A 22,521-nucleotide genomic window follows, 5' to 3' on the forward strand; every position below is an offset into this window, starting at 1 on the left:
CCCAAAAGCGTGATCGATCCACCCCCATGCTTAACAGTTGGAGAGGTGTCGATTTCATGAAATTCTGTGCCCTTTTTTCTCCAAGCATACCTTTGCTCATTGCAGCCAAAAAGTTCTATTTTAACTTCATCAGTCCACAGGACTTGTTCCCAAAATGCATGAGGCTTGTATAGATGTTCCTTTGCAAACTTCTGACGCTGAATTTTGTGGTGAGGACGCAGGAAAGGTTTTCTTCTGATGACTCTTCCACGAAGGTCATATTTGTGCAGGTGTCACTGCACAGTGCACCACCACTCCAGAGTCTGCTATATCTTCTCGCAGTCAAACGGGGGTTTTGATTTGCCTCTCTAGCAATCCTACACACAGTTCTCTCAGAAAGTTTTCTTGGTCTTCCAGACCTCAACTTAACCTCCACCATTCCTGTTAACTGCCATTTCTTAATTACATTACGAACTGAGGAAACGGCTACCTGAAAACACTTTTCTATCTTCTTATAGCCTTCTCCTGCTTTGTGGGCATCATTTATTTTAATTTTCAGAGTGCTAGGCGGCTGCTGATTGTTGGGACAAGGTTTGAGGAGTCCGGGTAACTATAAAGCTTTGAAATTTGCATCACCTGGCCTTTCCTAATGATGAATGTGAACAAGGCATAGCCCGAACAAGCTAATTAAGGTCTGAGACCTTGAGAAAAGTTTTTTGAGAGCTCAAATCTCTTGGGGTGCCCAAACTTTTGCATGATGCTCCTTTCCTTTTTTTTACTCTAAAATTGTACAAGACAAAAATAATACACTAATCTTGCTTAAAATGTTGAAAAGAATGTTTCATCTTAACTTTATGACTTTTGGAGATCAGTTCATCTTTTACTCACTTAATTATTCACAGTAACAGAAATTTTGACTGGGATGCCCGAACTTCGCATGCCACTGTAGCTATGACTGAAGCACCTATCCCTGTGGTCGTAGTAACGTTCCTTTCAGGATTTGCTCACATGCTATAAATTGATGTGCACAGATTTGAAGGCAATAAGCAAACTTAAAAGATATTTTAGATAATCTGCTGATATGCAGCTGACTAATCCAAACTTAGAGGATTTATCTTGATGTTTGAATTGTTGTGCCAATATCACTTCAATGTATAGCAATACTTTAAAAAAATATTTTTTTCTGCAGTCTTGTAAATTGTGGTCCTTTTTTCCTCAAGTAATGAGAAATACTTGACACATTTCCACATTGTTACAGAATCATCAGGATCAGTACTCACAGAATGTCTCCGCTAAATATAAATATCAGCCAAACTCGTTTCTTTTTTTGTACATTGTTGGTACAATTATTATGACATTCTAACTTTAGCAGCACCCAATAGAATTCAAACCCATATAAACAAGCTGGATGAACTCAGCAGGTCAGGCAGCATTAGTTGAAAATAGCAGTCAATGTTATCAGCCCACAACGTTGAATGCTCCTTTCAACTGATGCTGCCCCACCTGCTGAGTTCATCCAGCTCGTTTGTACGTGTTTATTAGACCACAGCATCTGCAGTGTACTTTGTGTTTGGAATTCAAACCCACCTGTCATTTCATGGAGTGCCTGAGATAAATTAGGTTCAGCACACAATGACATCCTCAAGGCTTTTTTGACCTGGCATTCAGCTTTATCTGTTGTGCTGTCCAACTTGTGTTCTCCTACCACAGAGTAGATGAAAACCAACAGAACAAGAACTTCTTCCAGGTTGAAATCAGAGGGGTCCCTTTTCTCATGGGACTTGATTAAGGACAGAAGCTGGGTTAAAACACATGACAAATCGGAATGCTCCAAGGTCTACAAAACAAAAGAATTGAACAATTTTTAATTTCAGTGTCAAACAACTAATTTTTTTCAGAAGGTTTATACAGCATTTCAAACTTCAAAATTTAAAGCAGTTTAACAGAACTATACCTATGAAATGTAGAAAACACTTAAAAAGAAGCACAATGAATGGTTTGGATAAAATGTCATGAAATGACTATAAAAATGCTATACAAGGACAGGGTTCTTTGCATTAGATAGCCCAATTCTTATATTAGTCAGATTACTTCTCAACTGCTTACTGTAATTCTTAACAACCTCAATTATTAAGTGATATATACTGCAGAGTCTAATGTCAAATAATGATCCACGGGATTCAGTGGTGGGTTCACTACTTTTCAATGTTATATATTAATAACCTGGATGACGAAATTGATGACTTTGCGGCAGATGACAAAGAAATAAGTGGAGGGTCTGGTAGTGTTGAGGAAGCAGGGAGATTGCAGAAGGATTTGGACAGATTGGGAGAATGGGCAAAGAAGAAGCAGATGGAATACAGTGCAGGGAAGTGTATGGTCATGCATTTTAGTAGAAGGATTAAAGGTGTACTCTATTTTCTAAATAGGGAGCATGTTAAGAAATTGGAGGTGCAAAAGGATTTGGGAGTCCTGGTGCAGGATTCCCTAAAGGTTAACTTGCAGGTTGAGTCAGTAGTAAAGAAGGCAGTACAGTGGATTCTGGTTAACTAGGACACATCGGGCCAGTACATTTTGGCCCAATTAAACAGCTGCTCCAGTAGCCCAAGTTTCAAAGAAATAGTTTAAAAGGTATTAAAAAAAAACTATTTGAGTAACACATTATGTACTTAAATGAAATACAGAACTAATTAGAACTATATAGTACTATAAAAACTATGTATTAGTTCTTAACAGTTATCGGAGGAAATCATTGGAGTACACTGCTGTGTTCTTTTGATTGACTGTAAATGAACAAAATCAGCACAGACATCTAGTACAGATAAGACTACCTTCATACAATGTTTTTGACAATTATTACCTCTAAATCATTTTCATTCTAACATTCAAAATGATGTTGATATCTTCAAATTATTTGTAGTTTCGAACTTGTGAAAAGTAGTGAAATGTTTCATTTTCACTCCCTGTCATTTCTAGCATCTCAAGCTTGAATGTGTGAAACCACAGTGAGCAAAACAACTCTGAATTTCTTTACTGTTTGCTTCTCTCCAGGTATTAATAACAAAAATTGCCGATTTTTGAATACTAACACATGCTACTGATGCCTGTTAGAGACATTTTGGCAAGTCTCCTGGGCCAATTAAGCAGCATAGTATTCCAAATAAACAAAGAGAACCCAGGCTATTTTCTCCATTGGTTTTTGTTCTTTAAGAACTGCCCCATATAAGGGCTACCCTGATTAATCAATGCTTAATTAACACTGTATTAGCATTCATTTCCAGAGGATAAGGATGTAATTCTGAGGCTTTACAATACACTGGTAACACCAGATAGAGAATATTGTGGGCAGTTTTGGGCCCTTTATCTCAGAAAGGATGCGCTGGCACTGAGGAAGGTCCAGAAGACATTTATGGGAATGACCCACGGAATGAAAGGGTGTGTGGAATGTTTGATAGTTCTGGGCCTTACTCATTGGAGTTTTGAAGAATGAGAGGGGATCTCATTGAAACTGACCAAATGTTGAAAGGCCTGGATAGAGTGAATGTGGAGAGTATGTTTCCAATCCTGATAGAATCTGGGACCAGAGAGCACAGCCTCAGAATAGAATTTCCCTTTATAATTGAGATGAGGAGGAATTTACTTAGCCAGAGTTGATGAATCTGTGGAATTCATTGCCACAGACAGCTTCTATGAAGGCCAAGTCATAAAGTGGAAATTATTAAAGAGCATCAGAAGTTACAGGGCGGAAGGATAGAGAATGGGTTTGACAGGGAAAATATATCAACTATCATTGAATGGTTGAGCAGATTCGATCGGACAATGCCCTAATTCTGCTCGTGTCTTAGGATGTCACTATACAGAACAAGCCACATCCACTGGACGCAATGAAATCAGTATGTTCAAAATTTTGTTTTAGCAACAGAAGTAGATATTTAGCTGGACTGAATATCACATCCATCCACCATACCATTCAATTTTGCAAGTTTCTTCACCTTATTCACCGCACTTAAAACAAATTTTAATTGCCAGAACTTCAATTAAAGCAAGCCCTGCTCTCCTCTTCACTCTATATTCAAATTCATCAACATTTTTACCTGAAAATTTGCAGACACCCAGTTGATCTGCTAAACTACTACATAACAATAGCACTAAGCTTACTCCACAATTTGGCTCCACTGTCTTCAAATCAGGGAATGCAGTGCAACTAAATAGGGACAAAACACACAAAATGCTGGAGGAAATCAGATGGAGCATCTGTGGAAAAGAGTACAGTCAACGTTTTGGGCCGAGACCCTTCAGTAGGGTGTGTTTTTTGGGTAGCTTTTTTCTTAGCAAAGAAAGACAGAAAACGCAATCATTATTGGATAACTTTAAGCAATTTATTTCTTCACAGGAAATCAAATTTTAAAAGATAATACAAATTCTACATGCAACTTTGCTCCACAAAGGTAGGAGATGCCCATGGGATCAAGTGGAAGTTGATAAACTGGATTCACAATTGGTTTGGCAATAAGAATCTGGGTGTCTCAGCCGGAAACACAGACTGTACTTTCTTTCATAGATGCTGCCTGGCCTTCTGAGTCCCTCCAGCACTTTATGTGTGTTGCTTAGATTTCCAGCGTCTGCAGATTTTCTCTTGTTGATAACGGTAATGGATTGTTTTTGTAATTAGATGCTCACAACTAAAGATTTTCCACAGGGATCTATAGAATATGAAAGCAAGGAAGTAATGACTAGAATATACAAGCACGGATGTAATGTTGAGGCTTCATAAAGCACTGGTGAGGCCTCACTTGGAGTATTGTGAGCAGTTTTTGGGCCCCTTATATAGGAAAAGATGTACTGACATTGGAGAGGCTTCAAAGGTGGTTCACAAAAATGATTCTGAGACTGAAAGGCTTGTCATATGAGGAGCGTTTGATGCCTCTGGGCCTCATTGAAACTTATTGTATGTTGAAAGGCCTCGATAGAGTGGAGATGGAGAGGATGTTTACAATGGTAAGGGAGTCTAAGCCCAGAGGATACAGCCTCAGAATAGAGGGATGTCCTCTTAGAGTGGAAATGAGGAGGAACATCTTTAGCTACAGGCTGGTGAATCTGTGGAAATTGATGCCACAGGTAGCTGTGTCAAGTCATTGGCCAAGTCATTGTGTACATTTAAGGCAGAGATTGATAGATTTTTCATTAGTTAAGGCGTAAAGTGATATGGGGAGAAGGAAGGATATTGGTGCTGAGAGGGAAAATGATGAAATGGCAGAGCAGACTCAATGGGCCAAAGGCCTAATTCTGCTCCTATATCTTGTGGTCTTTAGGATCAGTGCTGGGAACATTGCTGTTTAGAATATATATGAATGATCTGGATGTATTTCTTTTCTGATCTCTATTTAGAGATACAGGACTGTAACAAGCCCTTTTGGCCCAACAGATATAGGAGGTGTTACCTTTGAGTTTAGAGTTAACATGAATACTGGTGGAATTGTTGATAGCTCAAAGCAGGGAGTCCCATCTTTTTTATGTCACAGAAACATAGAAAACCTACAGCACAATACAGGCCCTTGGGCTCACAATGCTGTGGTGAACATGGCTTTACCTTAGAAATTACCTAGGGTTACCCATAGCCCTCTACTTTTCTGAGCTCCATGTACCAGTCTAGGAGTCTCTTAAAAGACCCTATCCTATCAGTCTCCACCACTGTCACCGGCAGCCCATTCCACGCACTCACCACTCTCTGTGTTAAAAACTTACCCCTGACGTCTCCTCTGTACTTTCTTCCAAGCACCTTAAAACTGTACCTTCTCATGCTAGGCATTTCAGCCCTGGGAAAACGCCTCTGACTATCCATACGATCAATATCTCTCATTATCTTATACACCTCTATCAGGTCACCTCTCATCCTCCATCACTCCAAGGAGAAAAGGCTGAGTTCACTCAACCTATTCTCATAAGGCATGCTCCCCAATCCAGGCAACATCCTTGTAAATCTCCTCTGCACCCTTTCTGTGGTTTCTATATCTTTCCTGTAGTGAGGCGGCCAGAACTGAGCACAGTACTCCAAGTTGGGTCTGACCAGGGTCCAATATAGCTGCAACATTACCTCTCGGCTCCTAAACTCAATCCCACGATTGATGGAGACCAATGATGCACCGCTTGCTTTCTTAACTACAGAGTCGACCTGCATCGCAGCTTTGAGTGTCTTATGGACTCGGACCCATGATCCCTCTGATCCTCCACACTGCCAAGAGTCTTACCATTAATACTATATTCTGCCATCATATTCGACCTATCAAAATAAACAATGTCACACTTATCTGGGTTGAACTCCATCTGCCACTTCTCAGCCCAGTTTTGCATCCTATCAATATCCCACTATAAACTCTGACAGCCTTCCACACTATCCACAACACCTCCAACCTTTATATCATCAGCAAATTTACTAACCCATCCCTCCACTTCTTTATCCAGGTCATTTATAAAAATCAGGAAGAGTAGGGGTCCCAGAACAGATCCTTGAGGTACACCACCGGTGACTGACCTCCATGCAGAATATGACCTGTCTACACCCACTCTTTGCCTTCTGTGGGCAAGCCAGTTCTGGATCCACAAAGCAATGTCCCTTACTTTCTCAATAAGCCTTGCATGGGATACCTTATCAAATGCTTTGATAATGGTGAAGGGGAGCATTACCAGAAGTTTGAAAAATGGATGTTCATGCCATCAGGTTGGAGGCTACCCAAATGGAATATACGGTGCTGCTTCTCTACTCTGGAATTAAAATCAGTAGCCATTGGGAGATGCCACTTTTTCTGGTGGATGGAGCGTAGGTGCTTGGTGAAGCAGTCTCTCAATCTGTGCAGGGTCTCACCGATATACAGGAGGCCATACTAGGAACACTGAACACAGTATATGAACCCAACAGATTCACCCGGAAAGACTGTTTGGGGCCCTGAATTGTAGTGAGGGAGGAGGCGTAGGGGCAGGTGTAGCACTTGTTCCACTTGCAAGGATAAGTGCCAGGACGGAGATCAGTGGGGAAGGACAAATGGACAAGGGAGTGATATAATGAAATAAGCAGTCTTAAGCTATCTTAAACATATTTAACCATATTTAGACATTAGGTTTAAACATATTTAAACATTAGCATTAACAAAAAATATCATCCTCCCGATCTACCCTCTGCTCTAACCAGACTGAAGCTCACCAAAAAGACAAAGCATGAATATGTAATACACTCTTCATTTCTACCCCACCCTAATCCACATGAAAAGTTACCCATAATAAACATGCAACATAAAATACAACCTAGACAGACAAAAAATAGATACATGGCACCTACACAGTTTTCATCCTGGCCTAATTTTTCAGGAGTATAAATATTATAGATTTAAGTCTCACTTCTGGATTTAAGCTCATTAATTTCAGCTGACTCTTCAGCCTAGTACTTGAGAGAATTGTTATTTTTCAAATGGGACATTAAATTGTGACACATTTACCTGTTCTGGAGAAAGTTATGTGTCACAGAACATTACTCAAATACGAGGCTCTCTTGGGTTCCTATCCAACATCAGGTGCTAACTGGTTGTGGTTTGACTATCTATTAGGAGTTTATATTTGAAATACAATTTATTTAATGTTAAACACTGAGATGTTATGCACAAGTGAAAGCCATTATTTAAATTCAAAAACTGCAGATCCATAAAAGTTAAAGAAAAAAGTAAATGATAGAAATACTCAGAAGGTCAGGCAATATCTACAAGGAATTAAACAGTATAACATTTTAGACCATGAACTTTCATTAGAACCAGGAAGAACCAAATAAAAGCAAGTTTAAATTGTGTGGCAGAGCAGGGATGGAGAGAAATTAAACAAATAAACCAAAGAAAAAATAGAGTAATTATGCTATCTCAGTACACAACATATGCAGCAGAAAAGCAACACGGCCTCATACATTATTACTACTAATAAATAAAAACATAAAATTGTGGAAATACTCAGCAAATCCAGCAGAAATTTATTTTCTTCCTACAGTTTATGCCATGGTAGCATAAAAGCTAGTGTGACACTGTCACAGCAAGGGGCATCAGAGTTCAATTCCAGCATCCTCTTTAAGCAAGTATGTACGTTTCATCCTGTGTGTGTGGCTTTCCTCCCGCAGTCCAAAGACATATTGGTTAGTAGGTTAATTAGTCACTGTAAATTATTCTGTGATGAGGCTAGAGAACAGAAGATTAGGTCTGATATATGGCAGGGACTGGGGAGATTTGAAATGCCCACAAAGAACATTGGAATTCAGATCTCTTCAGGAGTGGAGGTGATCTGTAGAAAAAGGATGGGTCCTACCTGAACCAGAAGTAGACCAATAGCCTGGTGGGGAGATTTGCTTAAGCTCAAGGGGGTGGGGTGGGATTTAAAACTACTTTGGCAGGGATGTAGAATTCAAAATAGGAATGATTAGAAAATGGAATCAATGACAGAGTTTAAAGCAAGTGAGTTCAATAGCCAACAACACTTACAAAAATAGTAGGCTTGGTCAGTCATATTTACATGTCAGTGGCTCAGGATTCCCAACTCCCTTGAGTTTCTACCTTGCCCAAGGTTGAAGGCACTGAGTGCAGTTCAAAAGATAGGTGGATGGGAGGGAACCAAAGCGCAGGCGGATGATTTTGGAGGGTGGAGTGTTAGTGAAATGTTGAAAATTTTTTTTCAAGGTGCAGTCCAAGATGGATGGCACTTAAAATAATGACATATCTCCAGCTTTAGGGTGAAACACACTTCATCTGCCTTGTAAGCTTGGTGTATATTGGTGGAATATGGCCCAAGTGACATCAAACAAGTACATGCCCACAACCTAGCATCGCACTTGCACTGAAATAGGTGCAACAATTTTGGCTCAGTATTCTGCTCCAACTTGAACAGTGCCTTCAAACTTAAAAGTCCAGGCAACTTTGATGCAGCTCAATTTTGACCTTATTATCAGATAAGAATATAACTGAACACCCTTTTTATTAATTAATGTCTTAGCAGGATTGCACTGCATAATTTAAACATAATGGATACCGTGTCTGAATTCATAGTGAAGATTTCCTTCATACATCATATATCAGAATTATGCATCTCTGTTTGAGTGCCACGGTTAGTAAGGATATTGCCTCACAACACTAGCACCCTTGGTTCAATCCTATCCTTCCAAGCAGTGCTCGTAGTTTGCATGTTCTCCCTATTATAACCATGTGGCTTTCCTCCAAGTGCTTTATTTTTCTCTCACATCCCAAGGATGCGCAAATTGATATGTTAAACGACCATTGTAAATTGACCCTAGTGTGTAATTAAATGGTAGAGTCCCAGCAGGAATGGATGGGAATGTAGGGAGAATCAAAAGAGATTATAATATAATAGGATTACAGGAAACTAGTTTTTGATGGTCAGTGTGGATTTGCCCATTTCTGTGCTACGTAACAGTAAGACAGACAGCTTTGTGTACAAAAATCAGCCAGTTTAGTCCCTTTTAAATACCACTCCACCTGTAACTTAATCTTCCATCTTCTTTCAATAACACAAGTTTAGCTTCCTTTTATATTGGTACAGATGAATAACTGTAATATAGAAAAGGTTACACTATTTCCTAATGATGGACCTGATGGTTCTTTTCTTTGCAGCTCACATAATACTAACGAGAGAGTAACAGCCAATAACCAGCAAAACCTCTACTCCCTACTTCTATAGACTTGCATTTTGCCTTCCATCCCTGTCTCTAGTATTGTTCCACCAGCTCCTGGTATTTGGCTTTCTTACACTCAAATGTCTTCTCAAAGAATGCTCAGTTCTACCATATTATGACCACCTGCTTTGAGGTTTCTGACAAAATTATCATGTCAGGCCTCAGGGGTGATGAAGTCAAGGAACTTCAATTGCTTGCCAAGATTGAAAGTCAACATCTGCAGTACAGTTTTCACTGTTGACTTCTTATTTATGTAAAAATATTAATGTTTTCAAAATAGTTCAGGTAGGCTATCCCACCTGTAACACCCTGGGAAAGGTTTCACTGCTAATGCAATGGTCTTTCTGTAGAAGCAGTGTTTGGTTATGATAACGGATGCTTTGGAATGTGAGCCATCCAAAGATGGGAGTGTGTTTTTGTGCTGTGTGCCTGACACCGAGATGATGTTGGTCTTTGTTCGGTGGGAGATGAAGGGAGAAGATGCCAGGGTGGAGAGGTCGCAGTACTTAGGTACTGCCATGATCTGACAAAGGTCGGGGAGATGGAAGGAGGATCGGTGAGGGGAAAACCGTGAACTCCAATTTGTGCACATTAGACTGTTTCATTAAAATGGGCCCTTCTCTTTTTTTTGCTTTTACTTTACTAACCCTTTTGTCAAATTAAGAATCATAAATCATTTGTAAAGGGGTAACAAATCACACAGCATCCACCCAAACAGTGGGTTTTGGGTGAGCTTATACCTCAATCTCACACATTTGGCGGGGCCAGAGATTGTCTTCCCTAGACTTATGCAGCCAACAGAACCTGAGTGTTTCATACCCTAATACCTGAATGGGTTATCTCTGATATGAGAAAAGGTTGAGTAGACAAGGCCTATATATCTGTTACTGCTTAGAACAGTGATAGGGAGCTTGATTGAAAGGTACTGAAGAACACACACAAAATGCTGGAGGAACTCAGCAAGCCAGGCAGCATCTATGGAAAAAAGTACAGTCGAGGTTTTGGGCCAAAACCTTTCAGCAGGATACTTCTGGTTCAAAATGTTGACTGTACTTTTTTCCATAGATGTTGCCTGGCTTGCTAAGTTCCTCCAGCATTTTGTGTGTGTTGCTCAGATTTCCAGCATCTGCAGATTTTCTCTTGTTTGTGAAGGTACTGAGGAATCTTGATAGGCTGAATGTAGAGAGGATGTTTCTTCTAAAGAGAGAATCTAGAAATAAGGGTCACTATTTAAAAATTAAGATATGGCTGGATGAAGCAAAACAACTACTCAGAAGTTGGAGCTTTGGAGATCTTTCCTCAAAGGGTGATGGATGTAGGGTTTCCTGAATATTTCTTTGAGTGAAGTTGATAGATATTTTATAAGCAATAAAACAATAAAATGAAAGGTTATTGTGAGTGCATGGGAATGAGAAGATGTGATTTCATCAGTTCAGCCATGAACTTATGAAATGGGAAAACAGGCTTGAACAGCTGAAATGGTCTACTTTTGTTCTCAATTCCTATGTTAATATGAGAATGGATTTCTCACAGGGTAAGTAGTAATTAGTAATTTGCTGCCATGCATGCATTAACTTTGACTATTCTTTATAATATAGAGGTTTATTGTTTTAAGGTCACCATGGCTTATGTGCAGATTAGCTTAATTTGTTCAGGAAAATTATTTGCAATTTAATTAACACACAAAGTTCCTAACATTCCTATTACATCATTTTTCCTAATCGCCCTCTGCTATTCAGCAAGGAAAACTAAAAGCTAGGACAAAAACTTTTGATGAAAATACCTGATGTCAGCCAAGTGCTTTTCCTCCCCCCCCCCCCCAATCTATTTGTGTTGATACAAAACACTGTCAACATAACAGGGAATTTTCTTGTGTCTGAGCAAATATTCTTTCATAAGATCTAATATGGTGACTACTAATATGTCAAGCCAGAAAAGAAATTTCAAACTGACATTCCTCAACACTAGTTTGTAAACTTGTAAATTACATTCTATAGAAAAAAAAATCTATTTGGGTTGGGTTCTAATGCCTTACCAAATCCATGGTAACTTTAATTATGAAGGCAACACTGCTGGAGTCCAAGCTTGCAGAAGTTGAGAAAGCCATATAGAATTGCTACTTAGAAAGATACCCCGAGAATGGTGGGAATCAAGAACAGACAAAACCATGCCAGTAACAAGTAAACAATAATTGATTTAGATGCTCTTGCTATAATGTACCATTACTGATTTACAATTAGTCAGCTCTCATAACTATGAAAACTGACCTATTTTCTTACATGGCAGGTTGAAAAAAATGCTGTTACCTCTGAAATGTATTTTCTGTTAGTTGAAGAAATCTCTGAATGGTCTTATTTGTTTAGTATCAGTGAATTAAAAAATGATCAGTTCCCAGATGCTGAAATGCACTCTAAAACTTAATTTTGCTAAAGTTGGTGCCGTAAGGGTACAAGCTGTCTAGCATGGCCTCTGCTTAAAAAGTAAGCAATAGTTATGCTCATAAAAAGGCTTATTAGTTGCTTCATACAACCAAGGAGGATCCGGTTATCTTAACCTGGATGTTTTGGTTTTAAGCTAAACCTGACAGGAATTCTGGTGGTTTTAAATATATTATTTAATTGCAGGTGAAAGCTGAAGTCAAACTATGGCTGAATGTTTCAATATACATGTGATAAATACTTCCGAGTCCTGAATACAGTTATATCAGCCATACTCCCCAGCAATCACTAATAATTACATTTGGATTTACTTGGCTAGCTAGTTCAATAAGTAGCTATTTTTGTTCAAACCTTTTTAGATACATAGTAGCAGCATTGAACAAAAATGAAAAATGTTAATCATCTACAGTTAAGTAGCCTCAGGTGAACATGGTTTTGCATTTAAGTGAGCCATTAAACAACCGTCATTGACTAATTGTCGTCAGGATGTTACAGGAAGGAGAGCAATTCTTCAGATTTTGTTTTGTTATTTCTTCACAGGATGTTAGCAATTCTGGCAAGTCCGCATTTATTGGCTACATTTCAGTGACTGCATTTCCCTTTAACAACTAATTTGACTATCCTAGAGATTATTAAATCAGCTAGTGTGAAATTGTAGTCACAAACAGACAGGACTTGAAGACTGCAGGTCTCCTTTTCTAAAGGGAAAACAACCAGTTCTCTCAGATGAAAGCCATTTTGGCACATATGCAGCTGAATACTTTTCATTGCAATTTTTATGTTACCCATTCCACAATATGTGAAATTATAATTTCAACTGTTGTCAAAAAGAATTTAAATTCTGAAACACTCAACATAAGCCCATACTTGTTCATATGAAAAGAGGATTAATTCCAGTTTCTTTTTTGATGGGGGGAAAATATGGAATTACTATGATCTTCCACATCAAAACTCTGCAGTCCAGCAATAATCACAAATCACTTAGAAGCCGTTCATGCACCTTAGCACCATATTTCTATCAGATTATTATGGAATCAGATTGAAAAACTGGATAGATCCAGACAAAGAACTGGCATAGGACCCAAGGCTGACATCAGAAATATAACTAAGGATGAGAATATCATCACACGTACATTCACTTTTATTGGTAGGCTAGTCAATTTTTGAATTTTTAAATAGAATTAATTTTAGCTTTAGTTTTACATTGAATCTATGATAAAAAGCACTGCCACAAGTTTGGAATAACCCAAGAATTTTGATGTATTTGGTGCAATAACTTTGTTAGGAAAGTTTCAGAGATATTCCCACCTCATAAGCATTTCCCCTGGGGGGAATAAAACTCATAATACTTTACTTTTGTTCTTACAATAGTATATTGTTGACATCTATATTTATCTAGTACCTTTCACACCTTCAGAGTAGTCTCAACTTCTTTAAAGTCAATGAAATATTTACAAAGTGTTATTGTCATTGCAGAAAAAATGCTGGCCTTTGTGCACACTCCATACTCTCACAAACTGCAATGTGACTTCGATTAGATGATTTACTTCAACCCTGAAACAATGTCCATTCAAAATGATGTCTTTTGTAAATGTCCTGGGAGAGATTTTAACATAACATCCATTACCTCATATTCAATTGGCTCGATCTTGAGCTCAAATTGCAGAAGTGGAACTTAAATCCACAAACAGCTGCAAAACAACAAATTAAACAACAAATTTCACAACACAGTGTATGTCAGAGATATTAAACCTGGATTCTAAACCTTTTCACCCAGAGGAAGAAATGCAATAACAGCATTCCCACTTCGGACTGCAGCCAGGTTTTTTAAAAATATTTTTCAATTTGTGTTAATGTTAAACAAATGCAAAGGAGAATAAAATAACTGTTACCCTGAATCTGATGCAGCACCAAAAAAAGATAAAGAACACAATAATATTTCTATATTTGGTATGTCAAGAGAGATCTGGAATGAAGAAATTGTGTTGTTTCTGGCCTCGGCATGTGCACTATTGCTGTTCTCTGCTATAGTACAGTGTTAGCTATTACTCTTTTCAAGAACACATAGACGATATGTCTGAGAACGTGGAAGACACATTGAGCAACACACTTAGGACAACGGAGTTTGCTCTTCAGTTGGATGAGTCAACTGTACCAGGCAGCGAATCTGTGCTTCTTCGTTATCTTCACTTCATAAAAGAAGACAGCATGGTTCAAGAGTTGTTACTTGCAAGGGGACTCGAAACAGATACAAATGGGAAACCAATATTTCAGGTTGTTGAACAAGATTTCAAAGAGAAGGACATTCCACTTTCCTGCTTATGCAATAGATGGGGCACCACCGTGGGGTAATTACTGTCTTGAAAAAAAAGCTGTACCAAATATATTTACCATTCACTGTGTAATTCATAGGCAACATCTTGTTACAAAATATTTCAGTGATCAGCTGCACAAATCATTAAATACTGTTATCGCAGCAGTAAGTAAAATCAAGACCCATGCTCTCAATTCTCATCCATTTTGAGAGCTTTGTATTGAGAATGATGAACAGTTTGAATGTTTGCTGTTACACACAGAAGGCAGATGACTCTCAAAAGAAAACTGCCTATGCTTTTATGCGCTTTTTGAAACTGATTTAAAAACTTCCGTAGACTCAAATGCTTCATTCAATAGTGAACTCAAGAAAAACAGTATAACATTGCTTATTTGTCAGAATTATTTGCAAAGTTTAATTAAAACAATTTTCAACTGCAAGAAAGAGACATGAATCTTATCAAAGTCAAATTAGTCATCTCCACATTCTGTCCAAGTTAAAGTTCAGATTGGGTAATAAATCCATTCCTGAAAACCTGCAATGAGGAATTAACAGGAAGAATGGAGGAAGAAATAATCTCACTAAGAATGACTCTGAGCTGAAACCGAGGTTCAAATAAACATAAAGACATTTAGTTGCAGAAAAAAAATCTCTGAACACTGCTGCACTGTGAAAAACAGGTCAAGGATTCCTTTATTGCATTTCCAACATCATACTTAGTGGTGTGCAGTTCCATTGCAGTCGCCCAAATTCTTTCAAAGCAACGAAACAGAGAACAAATTACTGAATCTGAGATTCCTCATGAATGACACTCAGCCTGATGTTGGGAAGCTGATACTTCTTTCTGGTCAAGATGGCGCCAGCAAACAATAATTCCTTGGGCGACAGATAGTCAATTGAGTTTTTCTGTATCTTCTCTTTATCTTAGATTTGTTTTTGAAACTGTTGGAGCCTGGGATTTACAGTCTGTGGTTCAATCAAGTGAGCTGGTGCTCTGCCGTCTCTGAGAAAACTCCAGGAAATAAAATGCGAGCACAAATTACAACAAGGAGAAGCTCAGAGACGAGACAAGGAGCCAAGATCGACTACATTTCTTGCCAATTAAAGCATCGAGGAAGATTGAAACATTGAAGCAAATGTGGAGGAATTGAATCACTGCCCTCAAAATGGCCACTGGATCAAGTCACTTCACTTGGAGAGGCCGCTAGGTCTCAATGCTCTTGGGGGACCAGTGGGTCCCGATGCTCTTGGAGATGTTATCAAAATTCTGACATTTATGGATTGGACTTGAGTTCATATTGGTCGCTCAGTTCTTTTGTGCAAAGGAGGGATTGGGGGATTTTTTTTTCTTTTTATGCAGGGGGATAAATATCTTTCTTTCAACTACTTACTGTATATGGTTTTCTGTATTTCATGGCTACCTGGAGAAGACAAATCTCTGAGTTGTATTCTGCATATATACTTTGATAATAAATTAACCTTCAAACTTTAGAACTACATAAAGCCCATCTACCTCATTAAAAGGTGAAAAAAGCAAAGTAGTAGTGGATAATTCGATTACTAATGTATGCTTTTAACTGTAATTAAATAAATAATTGTAGCTTTAAATAGGTTTGAATATTTTTTGCAATTATTTGTCACTGCTTTGAATTTGTAGTTCCTATTTTCTTTCATTATGCATTGTAAATAAAAATTCCTTATCGTTTTATGTAATAGCCAAATGGAGGTGTGGAGGGGAAACACTAAGCATGTGGTCTGGGAGCCAAAGGGGCAGTTACCTAAAAATGTTTGGGAACCACCAATGTGGATGGATGTGTTAATATGCTTTCAAGCTAACACAAAAATTGATGGAGTTTTTATTATAATTAAATGTAGAGGGCTGTCAAATAATAAAGCAAAATATAGATCAACTAAAGGTATGAGCAGAAAAATGATAGATGGAGGTGTTATATTTTGGGAGGTCTAATGTAAGAGGGACATATACAGATAATAGCAGGATCTTTAGCAGCATTGATGTCCAGACTGACCTTGGAGTGCTTGAGTATTATGTGCAATTCACAAATTCAAGTTTAATTTTCATTCAACCATTCAAATATCTACAGCTAAATGAAAGAGCATTCCTCTAGGGCCAAGGTGCAAAAGACAGTACATACAGCATATGTAGTTATGACAGCACATACAGTAACAAAAAATAATATTAGCACAAGTCCCTGAATGTCATGGCCTATAGATTGGTGGTGCATGAATTGTTGTCCTAGAACCACAATTCTGCAAGAACAAGCATGCAGCGAGCACTGGAGAGCAGCCCCAATGGGAGAGCTAGCCCGCAAAAGGGCGGTGAATTTGTGGAATTCATTGCCACAGACAGCTGTGGAGGTTAAGTTATTAGGTATATTCAAACCGGAGGTTGATAGGTTCTTGATTAGTAAGTGCTTAAAAGGTTGCTGGGAAGATACAGGGAGAACAGGATTGAGAGGGTTAATAAATCATCCCTGATCATATGGCAGAGCAGACTTGATGCCCTGAGTGACCTTATTCTGCTCCTATGTGGTAAAGTCTTGTGTTTTCTCCGGAGCATCAAAGTCTGGGGTGAAACCCGTCAGAAGTATATAACACTATTTGAGCGCAGGTAGAGTAGCCTAATAGTAAGATTCTTATTCCTCAGAGAGGATATAAATTTAGGATGATAGTGGCAAAATTTGAAGGGCTTTTAATAAAGCAAAATGATCTGAGAAAGTATCTTCAAGTCCTCATGTAGTATATTCAAATTTTAGAACCAATCATTTGGATTTACACTGTTTATAGAATCCTAAGCAATATTTAGAATTGACCAAGTGTTTTCATATCCCTACCCAAGGAATTTGCCATGTCTCCTTTGACCCTCACCACAGAAATTGTATGGCAACTGCTCTGCCCGTGACCACAAGAAACTGCAAAGAGCTATGGACACATTTCAACACATCATGGGAACCAATCTTCCCTCCATGGACTCTGTCTACACTGCTTACTGCCTTGATAAAGTAGCTAACATAAAAGACTGAAAGCATATACCACCAGGCTAAAGGAGAGCTTCTATCCTATTGTTGTAAGGCTATTAAACAAGTATAAGATGGATCTTGACCTCACCATCTTCCTTGTTATGGCCTTGCATTTAATTGTCTGCCTGCACGGCACTTTTATTGTAACTATAACTTTATTCTGCATTGTTATTGGTTAACCTCTTTTAAAGAAAAGTTTTTTTCATAGTACCTCAGTTCACGTGACAGGTACAAAACAATTTACTGAATCACTGATTTGCAAGTTACAAACTTGCTTTTTTTAAAGAAACAGATCACATCTTGTTAACATTACTTTTCTGAAAAGCATACCCAATCTATCTTAAGAGCAATCTCATTAAAGGTGCTGACAGAAACAGTCACTTGGAGTGTATATTGCGCTCATACAGTGCACATGTTTTAAGGAACATACAATGCATGGAACAGAATAAAATGTATGACATATGGAGACATCAATTTACTTACTTCATATTTACATCAACCAGCAACTTACATTACAAAGAATTACACAAACATAAAATATAACATTTGAAAAATCTTGTAAGTAAATGCCAAAATAAAAGTTAGCATGAACTATTCAGGTCATCTATTAAAACAAAGCAGTGCCTTAAGTTTTCTCCAGAGAACTTTTCTTTTCTGCTGCTGGGGTTGTTTTACTTTTTTTTCCAGCACAACTGTTTCCTGCCAAAGAATAGTAAAGTGATCTTTAGTAGCCAATCAGGTTAGTCTTTACATTAACCACACATTGAGAGCATGTTGCATGCACTTTGTAAAGTGCAGTCATCAATTTTATAATAAAGAACAGATGTGTTGCGGAAGGGGTTAGAGTTAAGAAAATACAAGTTCTATGAAGAGAAGCTCCAGAAATACAGTACATAGGGTCTGTATGTAAAGCTTCTATCGGATGTACAAACATTGTGCAAACAATTTTTCCCCATTACTCTGCCAGAATTAATGGCACTGACAGGTTACAAATTGAGAGAATGCAAAATCAATAAGTTTTCTTTTTAGGTAGCAAATATATATGCCCCATCTAAGATACTGCTAGTGCAAATTTCTTAATTTTTGCTCCGTACAGAATATAGTACAGGCACAGAACATTATATGCCGGAAAAACAAATCTGACACATAAAAAAAATCCTAAGTGTAAGCATTTTAAATCTTGCTTTGAAATAATTACTGCATCAGATGCTGGTGTAGAGATGGGAGGACTCCACTGTCAAATTCAGGATTTTTTTCTGTCTACCAACATTCACTGTGCATTTGAGGCAAGCTGTCTTTCCAGAACGGCATACAGAGTAACATGAGCTCACAAAAGTATGAATGGAGCACACAGATCACCTCAGATACTTACTTATCTCTCAATATTCCATTGCATCTCTATCCCCAAAGTATTAACGGCAAAGCGTACAAATAAAATTTAAAAGAAAAGAAATTTCAATGATACATTTGCACTTAAAACATCCAAATGTATTTTTCCTCATGAACTACATATATCTCAGAAGAAATATACATCCTATCTAAAAGTCCACTCTGAAGCAATATGCCAAATGCTTTTGCCTTCATCAATAAGGTAAAGGCTTACTCAAGCACATGCACAAGATATCAGAATCAGGTTTAATATCACTGGCCTATGTCGTGAAATTTGTCATTTTACAGCAAAAGCACATTACAATACATAATAATAAAATTATAAATTACACTAAGAAGTAAATATTTAAAAAAATTGTTTAATAATTAGTGCAAAAAGAGAGCCAAAAAAAGGGGAAAATTAGGTAGTGTACATAGGTTTGCTGTCCTTTAAGAAATCTGATGGTGGAGAGAAAGAAGCGATTCCCAAAAAGTTGAGTGCGTGCCTTCAGGCTGCTGTACCTCCTTTCTGATGACAGCAATGAGAATAGGTGTCCTAGGTGACGGGGATCCTTAAAAATGGATGCTGCCTTTTTGAGGCATCACCTTATGAAGATGTCCTTGAAGCTGGGGAGGCTACTGCCCATGATGGAGCTGGCAGAGTTTGCAACTTTCTGCAGCTTTTTCCAATTCTGTGAGGTGACACCTCTGCCCCAGGTGGTGATGCAACCAGTTGGAATGCTTTCCATGGTACATCTGCAGAAATTTGCTTGTGTCTTTGGTGCCATACCAAGTCTCCTTAAGCTTCTAATGAAATATAGCCACTGTTGTGCCTTTTTTTTTGTAATCGTATCAATACGTTAGGCCCAGGACAGATCAGCAGAGATGTTGACACCCAGAACTTGAAGCTGTTCACCATTTCCATTTCTGATCTCTCAATGAGGACTAGTGTGTGTTCCCTCACCTTTCACTTCTTGAAGCCCACAATCAATTCCTTGGTCTTAATGACATCGAATGCAAGGTTGTTGTTGCGACACCACTCAGCTAGCTGATTTATCTCACTCCTATATGCCTCCTCATTACTATCTGAATTTCTGCCAACAATAATTGTGACATCTACATACTGAAGAATAATATTTGAGCTACACAGTTATGGGTGTAGAGACAGAGAGTACAGCAGTGGGCTAAGCACACTTCCTTAAAGTGCACCAGTATTGATTGTCAGCAAGGAGGAGATATTATTTCTGATCCAGGCTGATGAGGAAATCAAGGATCCAGTTACAGAGCAAGATACAGAGACCCAAATTTTGTTGCTTGATGATTAGTACTGAGGGTATGATGGTGTTGAATGCTGAGCTGTAATCATTAAACAGCGTCCTGATACAGATATTGCGATTGTCCAGGTGATCCAAGATTAAGTGTAGAGCTAGTGAAATCTCCTGGTTCATCCACGGCTTTTGGATTGGCTCTGTCCAAAAAAAAAGAAAAATACTGTTTGGGGAAGTGACTGGAGCCAGAATACCAGTAGTGTGACCACAACTTTCAATGTTGTTTATGACAGAAGAAAATTCACAATGTGTTGGAAGTAGCACCATGGCCAGGTGTGATTTCAACAACTCTATAGAAAATGTCAATGTAGATGGTCACAGAACTAGAAACCCTGCCATGTTAACACCTGCAATCACACCTGCATTTGTGACAATATAGCAAACTCTATCTGGAATCAGCTTGTCAATGAAAAAAGTACAATATCTCTTTAAAAGTCTGAAATATTACTCTCCTGATACAGATAAAAGATTGCCTGGAAGCATTATCAAGTAAATTACTGTGAAGTCAATTGCATAATACCACAATTACACCCAACAACCTTTTACAGACTTCCATTTTAAGAAAATAACTTTCTTGAAAAATTCTCAACTTCTTTTCACAACCTATTGTCTGCCCATGTGACTGAGAGCATCTCACTTTTCCCAAACAGTACTGGAATTCCAGTGAAACAAAACTGGAAAATTGCACTGCCCTTACCTGAAGTGCTTGGCCATTGCTGAAAAAAGACCTTCATCTTCATGATGAAGGAAGTGGGAGTGAAGATACAACCTGAAAGGGTTGCAAGGGAGAGGGCAGCACCTATGCTCAGGTAGGGGACGGAGATTCTAGTGGTGAGCAGCAATTACATCAAAGTGCCAGTTTTACAGTTGGGGAGGGGTTGGTGGTAGAGGGTGAGGCATGGTAGCGTGGCAGTCGAAATGCTGCTCCAAATGATATCACAACGTATAATTTGAGAAGGGTTAATGATGCACACACCAGTGAATTTATTTCTCAAACCCCTCTCCAGCATTATGTTGGCTCCCTCAAGAAATTACAGATAATCTGCACACTGAATCTTTAATGTGTTTTACTGAAAATTTTCTGTGCTAATTAGTACAACTGGTTATTGCCTTCTTTTTCATTAAACTTAATTGTAAACCGATCTGAGAATATTAAGGTTTTGCTACCAAAGTAAAAATCTTAAATGAAAAATATTCCAGCAATTTCAATTTAGAGCTAATTGATTCTGTAGTCAAATAAAAATGAAGTCATAATTTTGTAAAACAATAGCTAGAAGCTTTTGGACAAGATTGAACTTTATCAGAGCTGACAACAACTATGCTGGTGGCAGTAAGATTTATTAAGAATGCAGTAAAACTGAGAGCTAACACTGGACGTAAAGGTAACAAGATATTTCCTTAACCAGGACCAGGTTTCCTTGAACTTGATAAATAGAGAAAAGGTTGGCTTGCTAAAAATGCACTTGGTGAACCATTTCATATTTTCGTTGCCTTGTTTCGACTGCAGATACGGAATCTGAAAGGTGTATTTGTGAAACAGTAACCATGCAGCTAAATGACAGAGAAAAGGATAAATAAGCATTAAGCAAATAACTACTAAATAAGTGACCCATTGCAAACTGAAGGAAACAATGCAGATGTCAGACACAGATGTTATTCGGGATAATTGAACAGCAACAAATAATATTTAAATATTAGTGCAGGACAGTAACGCAGGGAAGAGGGCCTCTGCCTCATGGCACCAGAGATCCAGGTTCATCTGACCCAACTCTGTGATGTGTTTGCACGCTGTTCTTGTGATCATCGATAGATCTATCTTTCCATGAGCCCTTATAGTGCTCACTTCATTCATTCCTAGGGACACATTCTGAACACTAATTAAGGTCCATTACGGGACTATCAATTCTTAAACTGGTTAATGAAAAGTGGATTATAGTGTTCTATCAGTATTGTGTTGAGATTAATGATGTAAGCAGTTTACATTCACAAATTGGATTTGGGAATTGGAAATAAAATTTTCATTTCTGAATGTGACACCAAGGAAGACTATTACTAAGTACATAAATAAAACTGCAGAACAGGTAGCTAGATGAACTTGAAAACTTCAACAAATATACTGTGGAAAGTATTCTGACAGGCTGCATCACTGTTTGGTTTTTGGGGGGGGGTGGGCTACTGCACAGGATCGAAGAAGCTATAGAAAGTTGTAAAATCAGTTAGCTCCATTTGACTTAGCTATCGCTAAGTCAACAAATTTCATGATACATGTCAGAGATATTAAATCCAATTCTGATTCTAATTTCTGCCAACATTATATAGTGAACACAATAAATACTGCATG

At 38.2% G+C, this 22,521-nt stretch overlaps 1 protein-coding gene across 2 annotated transcripts in view; it reads right to left on the reverse strand.

The window, feature by feature from the left end:
- scfd2 (sec1 family domain containing 2) overlaps positions 1-22,521 on the reverse strand; it is a 251,514-nt gene that overhangs the window by 143,612 nt on the left and 85,381 nt on the right. For both annotated transcript variants that reach the window (XM_059989196.1, XM_059989197.1), the window contains exon 5: positions 1,567-1,816. In XM_059989196.1, the coding sequence (XP_059845179.1) occupies positions 1,567-1,816 (250 nt within the window). The remainder of the gene's footprint in view (positions 1-1,566; positions 1,817-22,521) is intronic.

The sequence above is a fragment of the Hypanus sabinus genome, chromosome 14 (assembly GCF_030144855.1).
Source record: "Hypanus sabinus isolate sHypSab1 chromosome 14, sHypSab1.hap1, whole genome shotgun sequence".
In the NCBI taxonomy this organism is placed as follows: Eukaryota; Metazoa; Chordata; class Chondrichthyes; order Myliobatiformes; family Dasyatidae; genus Hypanus; species Hypanus sabinus.